Raw genomic sequence first — 19681 nt, forward strand, 5'->3', positions numbered from 1 at the left:
AGTTAGGAAGAAATTCTTGATGATGAGGGTGGAGAAGCACTGGCAGAGGTTACCCGGAGAAGCTGTGGCTGCCCCATCCCTGGAGGGCTTCAAGGCCAGGTTGGATGAGGCTTGGAGCCCCTGATCCAGTGGGAAGTGTCCCTGCCTGTGGCAGGGGTGGGACTGGATGGGCTTTGAGGTCCCTTCCAACCCAAACCATTCCATGATTCTGTGATTTCTGAAGTGGCTGTATTGAATGAGGAGGGGAGGAGGAAGAGAGGAACAGCAGCAGCGTGGTGCTTTGCATCTGTTGTCGAGCAAGAAGAGGAGTATCACTGAAATCTAAGTTTGTTTAAAGAAAGTAAAGAGGGTTGAACTGAAGGTGTCCTCAGCAGGGGCAACATTGGTGCAAACCCTCACAGAGCCCTTAAGCTAAGGGGAAAGGAATCCTGCCTGTGCAGCTCAGCTGATCCAGGAGTTGGCTTTTGTGCTTGATAAGAACAGTGGTGTGGCACAGGTTTTATTGCACTCGGAGGGTTCTACTTTTGTTTTCGTGCCCAGTGAAGCAAAAATCCATTTGTTTCACATCAATGTCATGTGCTTGATGATAACTGGAAATCAATTGCAGTACAAACCTCTTCTCAAGTGGCTGCTGGGAGGCTGCCTTGCCTCACCCTCCGTGCAGAAGGCAGCTGCAAGAGATGAGGTACAGCTTTTCTTGTTAAAATACAAAAACAGTTCTTGTTGAGCTGATGATAAAATGGCTATTAATAACATCACATTTTGAGGGTTTTCCATTGCCCCCAGGAAGGGACCCTGTGTCTCTAGACCTGGTGTCACTGCTGAAGTAATCAATTGCTTAACTTCATGATTTTTTTCACTCTTTTTCTTGCAGGCCAATGAAGCTTTTCAATGCAAGATGTGTCTGTGCTGCTTTAGCTCTGTGGAGGAGCTGGTGTGTTTCTCCATTTCCATGTAGATTCAATCATGTTTTTTGTAGCGTGGTGCTTTCCAGGTGGCTGTGTGAGTGGCTTTGCTTACCCAGCTTTCCCTGTTGTCTAAAGAGATGTGCTTCTGAAGGGAAACGATTTCCCTGCTGTCAGGAGGAAATCTCTTCAATAGGGGTATTTTCCTTGGAATTGAAAAGCCCTGATGGATCAAGGACCTTGTAGATGCTTTAAAGGAACTCCTAGTGCCCCACCTGGAAATGACACTGGGGCGTGAGCTCTGTGTCGCTGCAGTTACATCCAGCCTAGCAGATCTGTCGTGGGTTGTTGGCCAGGATTTGTTGATCTTGTAAAGCTCTGAACTGAAAACAGGGGTTTGTGGTGGCTCTATTTGCAGAGGATTGAGCTTTGTGCTGGGGCGTGTTGCAACCTGCTGAGGTGCAACAAGAGGTACAGAGCCCTGGGGCTCTGCCCTGCTGGGCATCTTCAGGCTGAGGGAAAAGGAGACTTTGTGTGATGAAAGGAATGAAGAGGCTCATTCTTTAGGGTTTTGATGAAAAAGGAAAAAAAAAAAAAACATGGTTAGATGCCACTAAGTAGGTGGCAGTGCCTTAACCGTATGCGTGTTGTATAGGCCACTAGGACCTCTTCCATCCTTATCAAGGGGAGTGCTAACCTTCTCTCCTTTCATACAACACGTCACAATGACTGCGCACTGGGCTATTTAAACCTCCACGAAGCATCTTTATTAATGTTACGGTGAGTAGTACTTTCTGCCTTCTCTTCCTCTATTTGGTATCTCTGTAGGATCCCCATGAAGGATTTTTATTCTAATTCCTGTGTTATTACTTAAAAATCCCGCAAACCCCTTTAAAACAGCACAGACGCGCCCTTTCTGCTGCCTCCTTAATGTATTCACCCCCCTCAGCCAATCAGAGCGCAGCGGCCGGGCGCGCGCTCCCGAGCAGCGTTCTGCACCCGCTTTGCCCAATGGCGGCGGCAGCGCCGGAGTCCGCGGGTTCGAATCCCGCCTCGGGTTGCGGTGGGGAGGGGGGTGGGTGCCTCCCCGTAGCGGGGAGCTCAGGAGAAGGATGTGCAGGAGAAACTGTTTAATTTGCGAAAGGTTTATCTGTCTTTCTGGGTATCCCGAAGGCTTGAGTGGGAACACAAGCTAAACTCATTTTTAGGGATGATCGCTAGCCAAATATTCCTCAGTCAAGAGAGGAAAAGTCATTTTCCAACACATTCCCGGTGCCCCTGGGCTGATAAATCCCTCTGGATGGCATCAGGGCTATCGACAAGTGAAAAGAAACCTGGGCTGGTTCCAGATGGGGAAGCGGTTGTAGAATTTGGGTTTTCTGTCCTCCTTTCTGAAGTTCTTCGCCTTCTGCGTCCCGAGTAAATGAACCTCAAACAGGCATCTGGCTAAACCAGCACCAGCAGCACCGCAAACTGGCCAGGAGGATGGATCCTGGGCTGCATCCATAGAACTGGGGCCAGCAGGGAGAGGGAGGGGGTTCAGCTCTGGTGAGGCCCCACCTGGAGCCCCGTATCCAGTTCTGGAATTCCCAGCATAAGAAGGACGCGGATCTGTTGCAGCGAATCCAGAGGAGGCCACAGAGATGATGTGAGGGCTGGAAAACCTCTGCTATAAGGCCAGGCTGAGAGAGTTGGGGTTGCTCGGCCTGGAGAAGAGAAGGCTGCAGGGAGACCTTAGAGCAGCTTTTAGTGCTGAAAGGGGCTCCAGGAAAGCTGGGGAGGGGATTTTTATCAGGGAGGGCAGGGCCAGGACAAGGGGGGTTGGTTTTAAGCTGAAAAAGGGGGTACTGAGATGAGATCTTGGGAAGAAATGCTTTCCTGTGAGGGCAGGGAGGCCCTGGCCCAGGTTGCCCAGAGAAGTGGTGGCTGCCTCATCCCTGGAGGGGTTCAAGGCCGGGTTTGAAGGGGCTTGGAGCCCCTGATCCAGTGGGAGGTGCCCCTGCCCAGGGCAGGGGTGGGACTGAATGGGCTTTAAGGTCTCTTCCTACCCAAACCAGTCCATGATTACCCAGCCCAGCATCCTGCTGCCAGTCCCACCCAGGACGGGGTTTGTGAGCTGTGCTGTCCCTTGGCCTCGCTGGTTTTTCCAGCAGTTCCTACTTGATTCCTGCTTGATTCCTGCTGGAAGGGCCAACTGGTGCTGCTTGTAGAGCAGCCCTTTTGCAGGGAGAAGCCGAAGCCCGGTGCTGCACGCAGAGGTGTTTAGCGCTAGGGACCATCTGCTGCATCGCCCGGCACAGCCCAGGCTGCTCCTGGCTGGCCCTTCCTGGCACCGATGATTTTATTAAGGAATTAAAGGTTTGTTTCCTCTCCTTATTGAATGCTCTGATTTATGCACGTGTTTAAATCAATCCTGTTTCCTGCTTTTTATCCTTTCTCCCTCAGGCTTTCGGGCTTTGCTGTCTTAGACATTTGTTATAATCACATTGTTTTGAGGCAAGCGAGACACTAGGGGGGGGTTAATTAATTTGAATAAATTAACTTCTTCACTTAGGCGCTTCTCCCAGGTGCTAATTGCCCTTCTGGAGCTGTAGATGCCCACACTTGGACAAGTTTGTGCTGCCTTCCAGTGAAATATTAGCGAGTCTATTTGCTGATGAAGATGCTGTGGGCAGGTGAGGTCCAAGCCCAGAGGGCTGGTGTGCTCAGGGTGGGGGATTTCAGGTGCTGCTACCAGGAGGTTGCTGGATGGGCTACATAAGCGGCTTATTTTGTCATTTTAATTTTTTAATCCCATGCATTCAGTCGCGCGCTCTTATTAGTAAGCATTAGCTCTCTAAGTCCCATTAGCTCCTCTGAGAGCTGGGGTTTTGCTTGTGGGGATGCCAGCGGGGGGCTGTGGGCCTGATCCTGAAACCGGTGACATCCGTGATGTCCCACATGGCTGTGGGTCTCGTCCTGACCCCACAGGGTCAGAGCCATCGCGGCTTAGTTCTTAAATCTGCTGTGCCCCTGGCCCCTTTCCCAAGCCCTGAGCATCTCCAGACAGGCTCCCTCCAGAGCTGCTGCAAACCCCTGTTTGGCCCCTCTCTGCTTTATTAAGGCAACTATTTTGTTGTATGCAAGCGCATATGTTATATTCAAACTCACTTCTTTCTCTTTCGGATTTTCTCTTTAACCCCAAGGCCATCTCTGTTAGAGAATCTCCAGCCTTGGGTTTAAAATCAATTGACTGCTTCTCTTTAATAAAATTATTCCTGCCCTCTTTAAATACCACGGTAGGTCCCTTCATGAAGATGAAGCAGCTCAGAGAGGAAAAAGAGGAGGAAAAAAAAAAAAAAGAGTAAAACCACACATCACCCCAAACCCCTTCTGCCTAATCCAACTGAATTAGAGGATTTCGAAGTGGATTTAAAACTAAATCTTGATTAGGGAGAATTTCTCTCCAAGAGCTGCTGCACGTAGTATTAATGGGAAGTGATCGTGGACAGAGGAAATAGGACAGAAATAACCGAGGGTAGCACATACGCACTCACGTCTGTGCGTGAACTGAAAGAATCGCTGAATTTCTCAAGAGGAAAAGGGAGAAATTAAGCATCGACACAAGACTGGGTGCCACAGGGCTGGCTGGAGAAGCAGGGAGCAGCCAGATCTTCGCTTTATTTTGGTGGAGGGGTTTGCAGGTGAGAAAGAAGCGGAGTGCACGGCCAAGGGGAAGAGCTGGGAGGAGAGACGGTCTCTGCCTGCTCCCCCAGACGCTGGTGTTCGTCCTCCAGGCTTCAGGAGCTGCCCCCCATGCTCTCAGGACGCATGCCTGGAGGTGCCCATGGGATCCTCTCTCTGATGACCGTGGTGTTTGTCCTCCCAGAGGGTAAGTGCTGCTGTACCCGCGGTGTGGAGCGTGCCCTGCGCTTTGGAGTTATGGTTGTTTGTATCCTCCCCAAACCCTGGCTGTTAAGGGATGGTTTTTCCTTGGGATGACTTTGAGGGCATTTCTGCCCCGAGTGATGTAGCTGCATCTTGCTGCGTGTTGCTGGTTTTAGGATGGAGCTAATGTCATCCTGTTTGGTACAAAATGAGGATATGTAGGTAAGGAGTGTGGGCCAGGAGCCGAGATCCCCTGGGCTCCAGTGGGCTCCCCTTCCCTGGTGTGGCTGGGGCAGGGACTCCCTTTGCCATGCTAGAAAACCCCCAAAAAGCCACCATGGGAGCAGATGAGGTTGGGTTTGGGGAGGGCTGAAGGTAACCACAACAGTAAGTGCAACCTGATTTCTGTTGCCGTGATCAATCAACATGCGTATCAGATGCTGTGCTTGCCTTAAACTCTGTGGATGATGTAAACAATGATCTTTTGAAGGCTTTTTTTTCTTTAAAGAACCCTGAGAAACAGTTTAATTCTCATTCTGGTTTAGGGCAAGCAATCCTTAGACGCAGCCACTGACCCTGCAGGGAAGGACAGAGCTGCTGCCAGTGTGTGAAGCTCTGGGAACACACACCAGTGCCTCTGTCCTGGGCTCACAGACGTGTTGGTTCTTGGTCCCTCTGAACAGGGATTTCCCTTCTGTTTCTGAATTGTTTTGCCCCTCTGATAGACCCTGCGACAAAAGCAGGATTGAATTCACGGCAAAACCCAAACCACACCGATAAAACCATCCCTCTGGTGTGAACGCCTCTAGCACAGGTGCAGCTGAAACTGGAGGAATTTGGTGAAACAGGTGAAAGCTGTTTCTGAGAGGGGCTGAGCCCTGGCTCTGCTGTGTCTGTGACTGGGAGGTTTCACCTGCTCTTTATAAACCTCCTTTCAAAGCTCTCTTGTTCCTACCATTTGATCCCAGCTCAAATCTCCGGCTAATCCCTGATTTCGCACTGACCTCTAGTGGGAGATGCTTCCTATTTTTTGGGCCCACTGGGTAAGCAAGCGGCAGTGGCTTCGGGCTCTGTCTCGGTGCTTAATATGACTTGGCAAGGCAGAGACAGCTCCAAAGCCATCATTAGGAAGGAGTTGAAGCATTTGCCTCCTGGAAAAATCCAACTGCCTTTCATATGATTCTTGTTTAGTGTCTGGACTCCAGTGTTACGGCTGCAACATCATCGTGGGCACCAAAAATGTGGACATGGGGTGCTCTAACCCAGAGGTGATCACCTGCTCCCACTCGCACCAGGGCTTCAAACAGCGGTTCTGCATTAAGACAGAGAGCGGTGAGTCTGCCTGGAGGGGCCAGGGTCACAGGGGGTGTCTGATCAAGCCCCAAAGTAAACCTTGCAGCCTCCTGGGCCTGGTGTAAGGCTGGCAGAGTGTCACCCTCCACCCTGGCTGTCACCTCCTGACATCCCACACTGTGCTTGCTTTGCAGTTGTCCTGGGCATCCTGCTGACCAGCGGCTGTGCCACCTCCCGTCACTGCCAGCAGCAGGAGCTGCCGGGCGTCCGCATCCACTGCTGCGACACAGACCTCTGCAACGGCTCCCCCAGAGCCCTCCGGCCACCCCCTGGCCTCGCTGGCTGCTGCCTCCTGCTGCCCTGCCTCCTTGTTGCTGCCCTGCTCCTCTCCTGATGGCCCAGGGATGGGGGGCTGTGGTACCCTTGGGGAGGGAGGGGGCAAGGATATCCCTGTCCCTGCTGTTCTGATGTGGAGGAAGCCCTACTCTCCTCTCTCCTTAATAAAAGGTGTTGAATACTTTATCCTGGACAGGTTTCAGTGATGCCCTGGTGGCATCTGAGCCACCTTCCAAGCAGAAGCACCTTGGGGCTGATACAAAACTTGTTCAGATTCGGAAGAATCAAAATAGATTCATAGAATAGTTTGGGTTGGAAGGGACCTTAAAGGTCATCTAGTTCCAACCCTCCTGCCATGGACAGGGACACCTCCCACTAGGTCAGGCTGCCCAAGCCCCATCCAACCTGGCCTTGAACACCTCCAGGGATGGGGCTGTCACAGCTTCCCTCGGCGACCTGTTCCAGTGTCTCACCACTCTCATGGTGAAGAAATTCTTCCTTATATCAAGCCTAAATCTTCCCCTCTCCAGTTTATACCTGTTCCCCCTCATCCTGTCACTACAAGCCTTTATGAACAGTCCCTCTCCAGCTTTCCTGTAGCCCCATCAGGTACTGGAAGGTCACTATAAGGTCTCCTCAGAGCCTTCTCTTCTCCAGGCTGAACAGCCCCAACTCTCTCAGCCTGTCCTCGGATGGGAGGTGCTCCAGCCCTCGGATCATCCTTGAACCCATTCCAGAAAAAAAGGAGAATCAGAAAACAAAAGGAAATCAGAAAACAAGTCCTGTGAAAATACAAACAGCAACCCCAACGTATTCCCCTTCTTTCCCCTTAAAATGCTCCCTATGATTTTCAGGGGAGCAAGAAACATTTCCTTGGCAGCTGGGGTCGTTCTTCCTACCGGTTATTCCCTGCATCCCGGGAGGATGGGAGGATGCTTGGGGGTTATTTCTCTGGACTCGGGGTACCAGGCACCCGGGGCGGGTCGAGCCCGGCTCTTCCCACGAGAGGGCATCCTCGGTCCTTGCTCCGCTTCCCGGGGAGCCCGGAGGATGCAGCAGCCCCGGGGCAGCATCCCCGGCGGGGTCCAAGGGATTTGGGGGGAGAGAGCAAGGTGCCCGCCTGAAAGAAACGGGTTTTTTTAGGCGTTATCCCAAGCGAAGAGGCCAAACGGAAGCTTTAACAGAAAACTCTTATCCCATACGCCTTGGAGCCTAAGTGGTTTGTTCAAGGTCATCGCTGGGGTTTGCAGCGGAGCTGGGAATTAAATGCGTGTGTCTCAAGATCCAGCCTTGTGCTTTTATCACCAGGGAAACAGCATAAACCTCACTGGTGAGAAATAAAAGAAATATTTTTATTCTATTTTGTTTTATCTTTAGATTCTATTTTTTTTCCTCTTTAGATAAAAGAAAAATAACGCAAAAGATCTTTTCCGTGAGAAACATCAGCTTTTGATGACATTTATTGGATGTGTGTCAGAAAACAAGTAAAAACTCTGCTAAAATTATTATCTGAGGCACCTTCCCAGCAGACGCACCTTGGGGCTGATACAAAATGTGTTGAGGTTCTGAAGATTCAAAATAAAAGGAAATCAGAAAACAAATCCTGTAAGAACAGCAACGTGAACCCATTCCCCCTCTTTCCCCTTAAAATGTTTCTTATGATTTTCAAGAGAGCAAGAAACATTTCCTTGGCAGCTGGGGTTGTTTTCGCTATGGGTTATTTCACTGCCTGGATGAGCGCTGTGCTGAGCTCTTGCAATAAAACCCTCCACGGACGGCATCAGCCTGTTTTGTTATAAATTCCCATTTATTGGCTAGGGATGGGGTCCCAGCAGAGGGGACAAAGCTGGTGGACGGGGGGGTCCTGGTGCGGCTTGGACCCCAAAGCCATCCAGCAGCATCTTGGGGAGAAGCGATGAGCGAGGAGCTCCCGTGGTCCCTTCCACCACGGTCCCCAGCCTGGATGCCTCCAAGTGGTGATGCTCTGGCCCCGCTCTGCCCCCCTAGCCCAGCTCGACTCATCCATCTTGCTCCGTGTAAGAGGCCTGTTGCAATTAAGTAGGCTGAAGTGCTCCTGAACTCTTTAACCTTTGCCCTGGGATTGCTCCTTTTGCCCTGGGGCTGTGGATCAGCTCCATTGCACTCTCCAAACAGCGCCTGCTACTTAGCTGACATTTCTTTCTCCTGCTGGATCCTATTAGCACCCTGAGGTTGAAAATGCTACTTTGGAGTGTTGTAAGGAATGTGATTTATATTGGAAAGTAGCGGCAATCTATCTTTCCCTATACACACACTGCACGCGAGGCTGGAGAGCTAAATCCACATCGCCTGAACAAACAGCAACGGGGATAATTGTGGAGGAGGCTTCAGACACCTAGCAGGGTGAAGACGCTCGGTGGGACCTCCCCGGCACTGGGGCCAAGGGATGCTGAGCTCCAGGAAACCTCCTCCCCATTGGGATCTCCTCCTTGCACCAGTGCAAACTGGGCACTGCTGGTTTCCAGGCAGTGCCGAAGACCTGGCTGGGAGCAACAGGCTGCCCCGGGGAGGTGGTTGAGTCACCTTCCCTGGAGGGGTTTAAGGCACGGGTGGACGGGGTGCTGAGGGACATGGTTTAGTGTTTGATAGGAATGGCTGGACTCGATGATCCGGTGGGTCTCTTCCAACCTGGTGATTCTATGATTCTGTGATTCTATACCTGAGTTGTTTGCATGGGCTCTGGTTGTTGGGTCCATCGTGTGCTTCTTCACCCTTTTCCTTGCCTGTTGGTCTCGTGTCAAGGGAAGACCAGAGCTGAGCAGAATTTCTGCTGGTTTGTCTTCATGGGAGTAGGTATCATAGATAACGGAATATGCATGTGAGGCAGATGAAAATAAGAATTGAATGGTGCCTGAAGGAGGGCTGATTAGCCTTTATCAGATATGACACACTAACCACTGAGGCTCCTTGCAGGAATACTGGGTTAAAATCTCTGCAGTGTCAAATTTCGTCCTCCTAAGCAAAGAGACACTTTCCATAGTGTTTATGTGAATCTTCTGGATAAGCCCTGGAGACTGAAACCTTCTCAGCTTCATGTGGGCATTAAAAGTCCCACCCACACGTTTAAAAAAAGCCCCAAATCCAGAAACGCAAAAGCTGACATTTACTCTAAAATGTCTTCTTCCTGCATGGCTGCGTGGCATCCCGTGTGAGCGGCGCTGCCGCCCTCCTCGCCGGAGCTGCCTGCGTTTTAGCAGGGCTGAGGGCATCCCCGTGGGCATTTGCATGAAGCTGGAAGCCAAGAGGTTATTTTGAACACACAAAAATGTGCGCACAAACTCACACACATGGACGCTAGAACAGCACTTTCTGGGAGAAAAACCAACTACCAAAAACCCCCAACCCTAAGCAGCCTCTGTGTCAAAAGCCCTTTTATAAAAGCCTCAGTAGCTGAAGAATTGCCATTGTTTCAGTCTCCAGTGAGTGCTAGTTTTAAAATATTTCCAGCTCAGAGCAGGCTTTGACATTCTGCCCAGACCCAGGAGAGGGAACAAACATGAGTTCAGAAATGTTTCTACAAGGCACAGATCCTTCTTCTTTTTGGAGAATTCATTCAGCATCTTGTGTCCTGTGGCTACCCTCCCCTACAATAGAGAAAACACCCCAAAACACCCCCAAAAGTAGGGATATAGGGACCTCTCAGGGACTACCTGTAAGGCAGGGAGAGTTGGCCTGGTCTCCACCCTTTGCTTTTTCTGCTGGTTACTCAGCCTTCCCTTTGTGAACAGCAAAATCATTCTTCACCCCAGAACTCCAGGCTGCTCTTGCTCAAATGCTGATGGATGCGCAGGCTTAACTCCCCACCCTGCTGGATGTGGGTGGATGGTCCAAAAGCACAGGCTTCAGACTCTGGAAACCAAAGGAAGCAGAAAGTCTGCAGTATTAATCCCCCTTCACTTTTTTTTTATATGTTTTACAGTGATCCTGGATGAGGCAGAGTGCGAATACAAGAGGAGGAAGCTCTCAATGCTTCACTCTCTCCATCCCTGCATAAAGGAAGGGCATGTGAGGGATGGACCATGGCACTTGCACCCACTGCAGCACTTGGTGATGGGAGCTGGGGTGGGAGGCTGTCCCTGGAACTTGACTTGCTGGGGAGTCACAGCACAGCTCTTTGGCCAGTATTTGTGTTTTCTCACTCTTTCTCTTTCCGTAATGTGAAAGGAGGAGGACAGAAGCTGAGCTGTACTCAGCTATGCTTCTGCAGACCAAGGTCATCCCCACCTTCCTGCAAACAACTTTTTGGCAGAAAACGCATGGAAAACTGTCAGAAATCTGCAGGCAATTGGGAACAATCCAGCTTCTCCAGGGTCTGCTGGGTCTGCATGGAGCACCGATGCCCAGGGCTACCTCGAGCGCTGCTGAGAGGCTGCGTGCTCCAAAGAGCGTGAGCAAACGGGTGCTTATCTCTGCTGTGAGCACACCTCACATTGGATAAAGGACAGTGTTTACCCAGGAACAATGTAGGGTTAAAATTTAGTAAGTCCTTGTGAAACTCTTTACAGCGAGACAGTGAGGACAAATAAACATCTCTTAAAATCCAGTCAGTATTCAGGCTTGCTGTTCAATTCATTCTCCGGAAATGCACGTTGTTTATAGCCGTTCATTGCAGGAGCTCGGAACAGCAGGGGTTTGATCCACTCCAAATTTCAGGCAAAATAATGTGATCCTCGTTCTTCTCTTGTTTGTTCCTAGGAGGGAACACAAGGTCAAATTTTCAGCTAGTGCAAAGTTTGCTTTAAACTACTGAATATTTTTTATTTGAGAAAATTTCTTCTCTGCTTGCTCTCTCTCTTTTACTGCGCCTCCTCCTTCCTCCAGCAAGCAAGCCCAGGAGGAGCCTAAATTCCCAGAGGATTTGGGTTTCCTCCTTGAGTGATAAAGGCTTCCGTGGGAGTGGAATCAAAGCTGGGTGGCCAAAATCAGAGGTCCCAGGGCTGAAGGTTAGGATGTTGTTCTCTTATCTCTTCCCCTCCCATGGAGAGACAAGCATGAGAGCAACCACGTATGGGACATCCAGCTCTCTCTTCCCCTAGGGCTGCCCAGGCTGTCTCAGCAAAGAAATCCTCCTTCTCTGGGAGCTGGGTCAGCCCCATCCATTTTAAGCAGCCGAAAGGGAGCAGTGCCAGCCGTATTGACAGAAAAAACATGAACTGGGTCATGTTGCCCATTCCCCTCGCAGCACAGAGCTCTCCTCATGCACGGACAAACAGGGAGCGTGTTGCTCAGGGGGATGCATGGGGCACAGCTTCCATAGTGGTCCAGGAGATGCACACATGGTTGCTTGCCTCAAATGAGCCCAAAGCCTCAAAGAAATGTTCTTCTCTAGGACGAGAGCCAAGGCTGCCCTCTGCCAAGGGCTGAGCATCAGGAGGGTTGAATGGAGGGAGAAGGGGGAAATCCTTGTTCATTTTAACAACCTCTTATCAGAGCTGGAGCCAGCGATGTTGCTGACCTACATACAGCCCTGAACACAATTGATCCATTGGCAAGAAGGCAAACGTGGGGGTGGGGGAGGACTTGCCCCACTGTACCCAGCTGGCATCTCTCCCCGTTCAGCCGGGAGCTGGTGGCACCATGTCCACGTCGTGGTGTCTAACCACAGGGACATGTACACAACAGCAGCTTGAATCCTATGCTGGGCACCGTGTTCATTCCACAGCCCCAGCATCCCTGTCCTGAACCCTCCGTGCCTGACAGCCCCAGTGCAGGACAACCTGGACCCATGGACACATACTTTGAGATGTTCTCCTGCCGCAGACTTCCCTTTTGTGTAAGTAGCTTCTGGCAGGCAGAGGCACTGGTTTGTACGTGCCTCTGGGACACCTTTAAGTAATGCACACAAGGTTTTGGCTGCTGCCAAGTCAAAAGGTGTTCTCTTTGGCTCAGCAGCTAGAGTCACATCTCCTTACAGAGCCTGCTAATGGATCGTCAGTGGATCTGAGTGTCCCTCCTCTCCGCTTGTCTAGTTTATCCAGCCTTGCAACACACCCTGAAACCTTTCCCTTCGACTCTGTTGTTTTAGCATCTTACACCCTCGAGCCACTCTTGCTGACCTCACAGGTTCTGCTGCAACGGATGGATGGATATTTCTGGCATAGTTCACTCTTTTCTGTCCTTCAGCAGAGGTGGTTGGTAGGTTGGCAGGAATATGATGGCAAACAGGGGAGGAAAGGGAAGACACTATGGTGCTACGTGGGTTCCATCTCTTACGCTCTGAGTTTCCAAATGTTCACTAACTTAGAGTTAGAGGGAGTAAAAATTAAACCATCTGGTGACACATTGGGCCTAATCCTGTAGTGTGCCTCTCCCTGGGCATGTGGACACAAATTCACTTGCCTGACCGCTGGTGGCATTAGCCAGAGACTGTTGATGTGGGGGAGGATGGATGAAGACTTGGAGTGAGAGACTGTGGTGTGGGCAGCAGCGTGGAGGAGGACAATGGGAGGTGGATGATGGACAAGAGGATGTGTCCTCCCAGTGGCTAACTCCTCTGTGACAAAACCTGAGTCTTCTGGGTGTTGGTGTCATGTTCCTCCCCTTGGATAATATCTTCTCTATTGGACCTGTGTTAGTGCTACCTACACGGAGCAGCAGACTTTATCTGTGACAGTAATTACAGAGCTCATTAAGCAGAGCAAACCGAACCCTGGTATGGAATAACAAAAAAATAAGGCAAGTTAAAAGGTGGGCAGAGTCTGGCATCGCCTCTTCCCGGCGGTGTCGCTTTGCTCCCAGGAAAACGCTGTGCCAAGTTTCAGTTTTACACGGCAGGAATGAATCACGGCAAATTGCTAACGGAGTCTCTGCCACCATCAAACACCAACTGCTTCGGTATAAAGGGAAAGCGCTGCTGGCCCCCGCTCCTGCCGTCTGAGCACAAGGCTGCTAATTAGTAAATAAGGGATAATCCGATCAATTAAATGCTCAGCCTGGAGGCTGGAGAGGAGGGCACGCCTCTGCCAGCGAGGTGGCGGGGAAGGGATGGCTGTGTGGGGTCGGGGCAGGGCTCGGGGCAGCTCTGGGGGCGCGGGGGCTGGTGGGGATCTTGGCCACCAGATCCTCCTTGAAACCAAGCAAGTGATGCCTGTCTCCCTGAACACTCCTCCCTCTCCAGTGAATATGTGATTAATTGGGATGCAGTGAATCTGGATATGTGTCCTGCGTCCCCCGAGGTGCGCAGGTGCCATGCTGGGGGTGGTTATTATGAGGCAGAGGTGGGTTTTTGTGCTCTGAGTGCATGGGCAGGCTCTATCCCTCCTCCAGCCATCCCTCCAGGGCTAGAGGAGCTGGAGCCTGGCCAGACCGTGCCCTGTCCTCACCTCTAAGTGATCCCAGTGTCACCACAGCGGGTAAATAGCGGCTTCCCGCACCCGTGGGTTGTGGCACCTCTTCGGCGAGCAAGGCACAGCAAGCTGCATCAACCACTGACTGCTTCCAGACTTGCACATCCAACCTCAGGAGAGCAGCAAAAGGAAATTAAATGCTCACTTGATGATGGAAAGCAGGGCTTTCTGGGGCTTTGCAGCAGCCTGGGCAGCTCACCTGTGGAGCCCAGGGCAGGGCAAACTGGCTGTGGGTCCTGCTTCTGCCACTGTCCCTGTGCCCTGTCCCACCAGATCCTCCGTACATAGTTTTTTTTTGGAGCATCCCTTATTGCTTCCCCTCAGCCAGTTTAGGCACTATTAAAACATCTTCCACCAGCACCGCTTTCAATTACATGTTTTTAAAAAGTCATTAAAGAGAATTCCCTATGAAATTATTTTGTTTTCCCGCCTCTCCTCCCCTGCCTTCCCTCCCCTTCATCTGCTTCCAAACTAATGAGATTAATTGAAAACTGCAAACATCTTCCAAGGGCCCAAGGCAAATGCAATGTCAAGCAAATGTAACTCTTCCCAAGCTGCGCTGGATGGCATCAACCCTCCCTCCTGGGTCCCTCCTGAGAAGGGGCTGCATTTTTGCAGTCTCAGAAGGTGCTCAGGTTTTGAACCCTTTGATATTTTTTTTCCCCTCTTCCTTTGGGGCAGGAAAAAAGAAAGTGCCTGAGGAATGAGAGCTGTCAGATGTAATAATGTGAGATCTTACTTTTGGCTGGCAGGCAGAGGGGAGGTCTCTGGCATGAGGCGTTAACTGGGGAAGTTGAAACAGGGAAGCGGGGAGGGATATTAGAAAAGTTATTCTGCTTTCTCTCAGCCCCACAGGTAGGAAAAGAAAAATACAGCCCCCCCCCCCAAACCCAAGAACCCACAAACCAGATGTGACAATAGCCTTATTCACCTCCCAGACTTTTATCTGCTCCCAGTGTTTGATTCCTCCATCCTGGCGCTGGGTTAGTCAATAGAACAAATCACCGGCGTCGCACCTCTCCTGGCCCTCACGGGCTCCTCCAGGATTGATTAAAGCAAACAGCCATTTGCAGGGCTGCACGCCTCGGAACACACACACTTTTTCAGGCTGCTTTGCTACCGCCCGCTCAGGATAAATTAAGGAGACGGAACAATACAAGAGATTTGTTACTCGATGGAGAAACCGCTCAGTGTCACGTTCCCTCCAGTGCTGCTTTGAGCAGTGCAAAGGAAAACCTCAAATAAAGCCCCAAGCACTGCTGGATTACATGAGATCATACTTTTATACGTACATAAACACACAGTGGTGAGGAAGACGGTCTCAATAATTTTGGAATTGTAGAAAACAGATTTATTTGCATAGAACACCCCTAAAGCCCATTTAGTGCAAATACACGGGTACTAATGATGACAGAGATAATTAAGGCCGCAGAATGGACTTGCTCCTTTGCCATGATGACTTTAGCCTCCTCTACAGCTCATATGTGCTGCCAGCCTCTCCTCGCAAGGATGGATTTTGGTGGGTCCACAGGGAAGATGCGGTGAGATGCCCATGGAATCACAGAATCACTAAGTTGGAAAAGACCTTTGAGATCATCAAGTCCAACCACACCTGTCCACTACAAAATCATATCCCTAAGCACTTCATCTACCTGTCTTTTAAACAACTCTAGGGATGGGGACTCAATCACCTCCCTGGGCAGCCTCTGCCAGTGCTCGATAACACTTTTGGTGAAGAATTTTTTCCTAAGGTCCAATCTGAACCTCCTCTAGTGCACCTTGAGGTGATGGAGGGTCTGGTGAGTCACTCCCTTGTAAAAGCTCGGGGTGCCTGGGACTGGATTGTGCACAGAGAGCACTGAGCATCACACCGACCAGGCGCCAGCACAGGCAGGGGACCAGGGGGTGACCAACCCTGCTGCTGATGCAACAGCCAGGCCAACAAGGACTGCAGCAGAACCAGTCTCCGGCACCCTCTGACAAGTTAAAGACCTCCAGTTTATTAAAGATACATTCCTACGTTAATAAAAGATGCGTTGTCTGGTGGTGGAGAGGCTGCAGGATGTTATGGTTGGAATGTTCCCTGGGCCTTGTGTAATTAAAAGCCCCACCAGCTGTGGATCTGCGAGAAGCTCTTCCCGCCCCCCCTCTGGCCCCAGACAGACAGACTTGATGTTTTCTGTGATCTCCATGATGTCACCAGCTCCGCTTTGATGTGTGCGACCGAGGAACCACTGAGGCTCACGACTCTGGGGGGATATTTGTCTAAGTATTGCTCATTAGATGACCCAATAGGATGGAGGCAAGATTAATTGCAGAAGGGAAGAGACCGATCCCTGCATCCATATTCATTAGCACATTAAGGCTCAGTGGCCGTTCTGGCGAGGCAAACGCAAAAATAATAATAGGGCAGAGCCACTTCCCTGAAGATTTCAATAATAGGACAAAAGGATGGATTGTTTTCCCCATTTCATGTGGGGAGGATGGAGACGAAGAGCTATCATAGGCCTGCCTTAACATAATAAAGGAGACTATCCCACAGTGTGCGCAGAGCCAGATCCAGAGCAGATCCCTCCTCATTCTCCTCTCATGCTTTCACATTTATATAACACGATGAAACCACAAATTTGCAGTGGTTTCCTGACGCAAGTTCTCTTGGACTGGCTGGTGGCGGCCAGAGCTACTTAGGGCAATGATGCTGAATGGTGCCGTAGTTGGCAGTGATGGACCAGCCCCTGCTGAGTCTTCTGACCCTGCAGCGCACAAACCAACCTCCTAAAAACATTGGATAACACTTCGTTCCTATTCTAACACCCTCGCTCCTATCACCACATGCTGGAAACAAAAGGCTCTCCAGTGGCACAGCTCAGATGCTCGCCGGGATGCTGGCCCTTCTCTAGAGACCAGGATTTTCCAGAGACAGAAAAAGGTGGAGGCAAAATCCTGCTGCTCGTTCTAAAAGCAGAAAGGGACATGTTTTATGCAAGCCCTCTCAGGGCTCGGGGAGTCTGCAGAGGACAGCTGGAGCCCACCTTTCCACCACGGCTTGGTAGACTGTGAGGCTGGTTGCTGCTGAGTTGTTATTCTGGGTTAGACAAAAAATAGCAGAGAGGGCACAGCACTCGTCGTAGGAACACTACGTCCCCTCTGCTCACACCCTGCCTTCTTGCTGGGGCAAATACCTGTCCCAAGCCTTCAAATGAACATTTCTGCAGGTATTTACCCCGCGAGCAGCCCAGAACTGGATTAAGATAAGCTGAGCGCTGGGACGATGTGGAAATGCCTGTCAGGCTGACAAACCTGCAGGGCAAATTAAGCAATCATGTTCCCAGGACATACATAAAAATAAGTAAAAAACACTATTAATCCATAGCAACAAAAGGAGATAGCATGGCAACAGCAGCAACTGCTGCAAAACAAAACAGTAACAAGAAGAGGAGGGGGGAAGAGAAAATAAAGCCCTGCCCTGTCCTGTTCTTAAGGTAAAGCGGGATGTCACATCCCAGGTGGGTGGGAGGACATGGACCGGGGGCTGATGTGAGGGGCTGGCTGCGTGGTCCTGGGCACAGCTTCGCTTGGCTCCTGGGGTCCCACAGGATTGCTGGGTGCCTGGTTTGGCCCCTGGAGCAGGGAAGGGCTGCAGTGAGACGGTGGCCGTGGCACAGGGGGAAAATGGATCTGTCAGAGCGAGTCCACAAGGGGCCATGAAGATAACCCAAAGGCTGGAGCAGCTCTGCTATAAGGACAGGCTGGGAGAGTTGGGGTTGCTCGGACTGGAGAAGAGAAGGGTCCAGAGAGACCTTAGAGCAGCTTCCAGGACTGAAAGGGGCATCAGGAAAGCTGGGGAGGGGCTCTTGATCAGGGAGTGCAGGGATAGGATAAGGGGAGATTGAGATGAGATTTTAGGAAGAAATGTTTTCCTGTGAGGGTGGGGAGACCCAGGTTGCTCCAAGAAGCCGTGTCTGCCCCATCCCTGGAGGAATTCCAGGCCAGGCTGGATGGGGCTTGGAGCCCCTGATCCAGTGGGAGGTGTTCCTGCCCATGGCAGGGGGTTGGAACTGGGTGAGTTTTAAATTCCCTTCCAACCCAAACCACTCTGTGATTTCCTGGACTGTCCTCAGGACAGGCCTGATCACTGTGGTGCTCTGGAGGCTTCTGAGCCCGCGCTCAGGGTGACAAAGGCTGCTGCTGATCACTAGCAGAGCAGGGCTGGGAGCTGAAGGTGCCAAGCCCATCGCGTTCCTCCTACCCCCCAAATGCTATTGAGAAAATTAAAGCAAAAAATGTCCAGCATAGGAGAATCAGTCCTCAATAATGGCTCACAACCACTTTACAGAGATGAGCTGCTCATGGCTGTTGGCACTGTAGAGGAAAAGGAGCCTTTTACCCCTTAGGACTGATGTGCCATGGACCTGCTGGGTTAAATAACTGAGCCCAGGAGTGGAGCTGCTCCTGGGGCAGCCCTGCTGCACTCGCACCCCCCAAAAATGATGCCTTCAGCTCCAACAAGAGCAACTCCTCCTCCAAGAAACAAAACTGGGATAATCTCAACATCAAAACAAGGCTCAAACCCTGTTTCGAACCCAGGTAATGCTCTGATGCGGGTGCGTAGGAAGAGCGTGATGGAAATAAGCCCTAATGGGTGTTAATTTGAAGTGGCAAGTCTGTGAGTCAGCCAGGGGGTGCAGGTGGAGGAGTGGGCAGGCGGCATGATGCAGGGATGAGAAACGTTGCTGCTCCTGCTGCGTGTTGAAAGGGTTTATGTACGTTTCTGGTATGGCAGGACAGGCTGAGAGCACCACGGTGATGTTAGGAGGGCTTGGGATTTGTAAGGAGAAAGGGAACTGCACGGAGAGTAGAGAGAGGTGATTGCATAAAGCTGAGTTACAGGCAATTTGGCTTTATCAGAACCCGCGTTCAATGGATTGTTGTTAAAAGGAGGATATTTTCCATGCTGTGAGAGCCAAAGTAAATACAGTGAAACTTAATTAAATGCTTGCCTGCTAAAATAATAATTTTCTTATGAATTGAGGAAGGTAAAGTACAATGAGAGATGGATCTGATAAAGGAACAATGATTCTCCACCGTGCCTGGCAGACGTGCGCAGGTAAAGAGCGCAACAAAGCAGGTTTTTTTTTGGTTGGGAAGGTTCTCCACTTTTTTTTCTGATACAGATCCATGAGTAGGACGCCCTCCTGTGCCTGTCTCCATCACAAAACCTGGATACACCCTTCAGTGCTGCTCTACACAGTCAGCTCAAGGAATGCTGTTGTCTGAATTACTGGAAGGGAGTGGAAGTAGTAATGCTTGTCTAAAGGAAAGAGAAGGAAAAGGGGAAAGAAAACCTATGAATAACTGCAATGTTAATTCTCCTCTTGCTTGCTGGTGCTGGGGAGCTGGGAAGCACCTCATATGGTGCGTCTGTGGCCACTTCTGCACTCCAAGAACTTGCTCACTAGGTCCCTGGACTGAAAAAAGTCAGTTGGAAGAAAGCCCTTCCAACTAAGAAGCGAGTGGTAATATCATCATCATCCAAGGAACCCAGGAGAATCATTTCAAGAGGCAAAGCTGGAAGAAAAAGAAAAAAAGGTCTTGAACCGCGCACCTGCTGGACCTGCTGTGTGTGGGGCATGCCTTGCGCGCGCGTGTGCACCCGTGCGGCACAGCTGGAGCCCTTGCTCCCAGGTCTGCAATAATTCCAGACGCAGAGGTCAGGCAGAAATTTCTTTGGAAAGCTTCTCTCTAAATGTTATTTCCATTTAGAAAGAAAAAAATTATGAGGAATAGCTGGCTTTTACCTTTAAAGGGCTCCTCACTGGCAGGGCTGCTCCTGGCTCACCCTGATCTGCCATTGCTCCTTGGAGACCTGGGGCTTCAGCATCTTTTAGCACCCTG

At 50.8% G+C, this 19681-nt stretch overlaps 1 protein-coding gene and 1 non-coding gene across 2 annotated transcripts; one reads left to right on the forward strand and one right to left on the reverse strand.

Annotated features, from left to right (window-relative positions):
- Positions 1–1496: 1496 nt before the first annotated feature.
- On the reverse strand, positions 1497–1624 carry LOC138729457 (U6atac minor spliceosomal RNA). Its single transcript, XR_011338894.1, has one exon. It is a non-coding gene; the product is annotated as a U6atac minor spliceosomal RNA (small nuclear RNA).
- A 2578-nt stretch (positions 1625–4202) lies between these two features.
- Positions 4203–6459, forward strand: LOC138729315 (ly6/PLAUR domain-containing protein 1-like). Its single transcript, XM_069873416.1, has 3 exons — positions 4203–4776; positions 5964–6104; positions 6260–6459. Exons 1-3 carry the CDS (start codon positions 4701–4703, stop codon positions 6457–6459), a joined length of 417 nt encoding a protein of 138 aa, XP_069729517.1. The 5' UTR covers positions 4203–4700.
- Positions 6460–19681: the final 13222 nt, after the last annotated feature.

This window comes from Phaenicophaeus curvirostris, chromosome 20 (genome assembly GCF_032191515.1).
Source record: "Phaenicophaeus curvirostris isolate KB17595 chromosome 20, BPBGC_Pcur_1.0, whole genome shotgun sequence".
In the NCBI taxonomy this organism is placed as follows: domain Eukaryota; kingdom Metazoa; phylum Chordata; class Aves; order Cuculiformes; family Cuculidae; genus Phaenicophaeus; species Phaenicophaeus curvirostris.

Bases quoted from the DNA above. Each gene is read 5' to 3' on its own strand.
- LOC138729315 (XM_069873416.1), top strand. From the start codon at position 4,701: ATGCTCTCAGGACGCATGCCTGGAGGTGCCCATGGGATCCTCTCTCTG. The intron at 4,777-5,963 runs GTAAGTGCTGCT...ATTCTTGTTTAG, and splicing joins GGTGTTTGTCCTCCCAGAGG to TGTCTGGACTCCAGTGTTAC. The intron at 6,105-6,259 runs GTGAGTCTGCCT...CTTGCTTTGCAG, and splicing joins CTGCATTAAGACAGAGAGCG to TTGTCCTGGGCATCCTGCTG.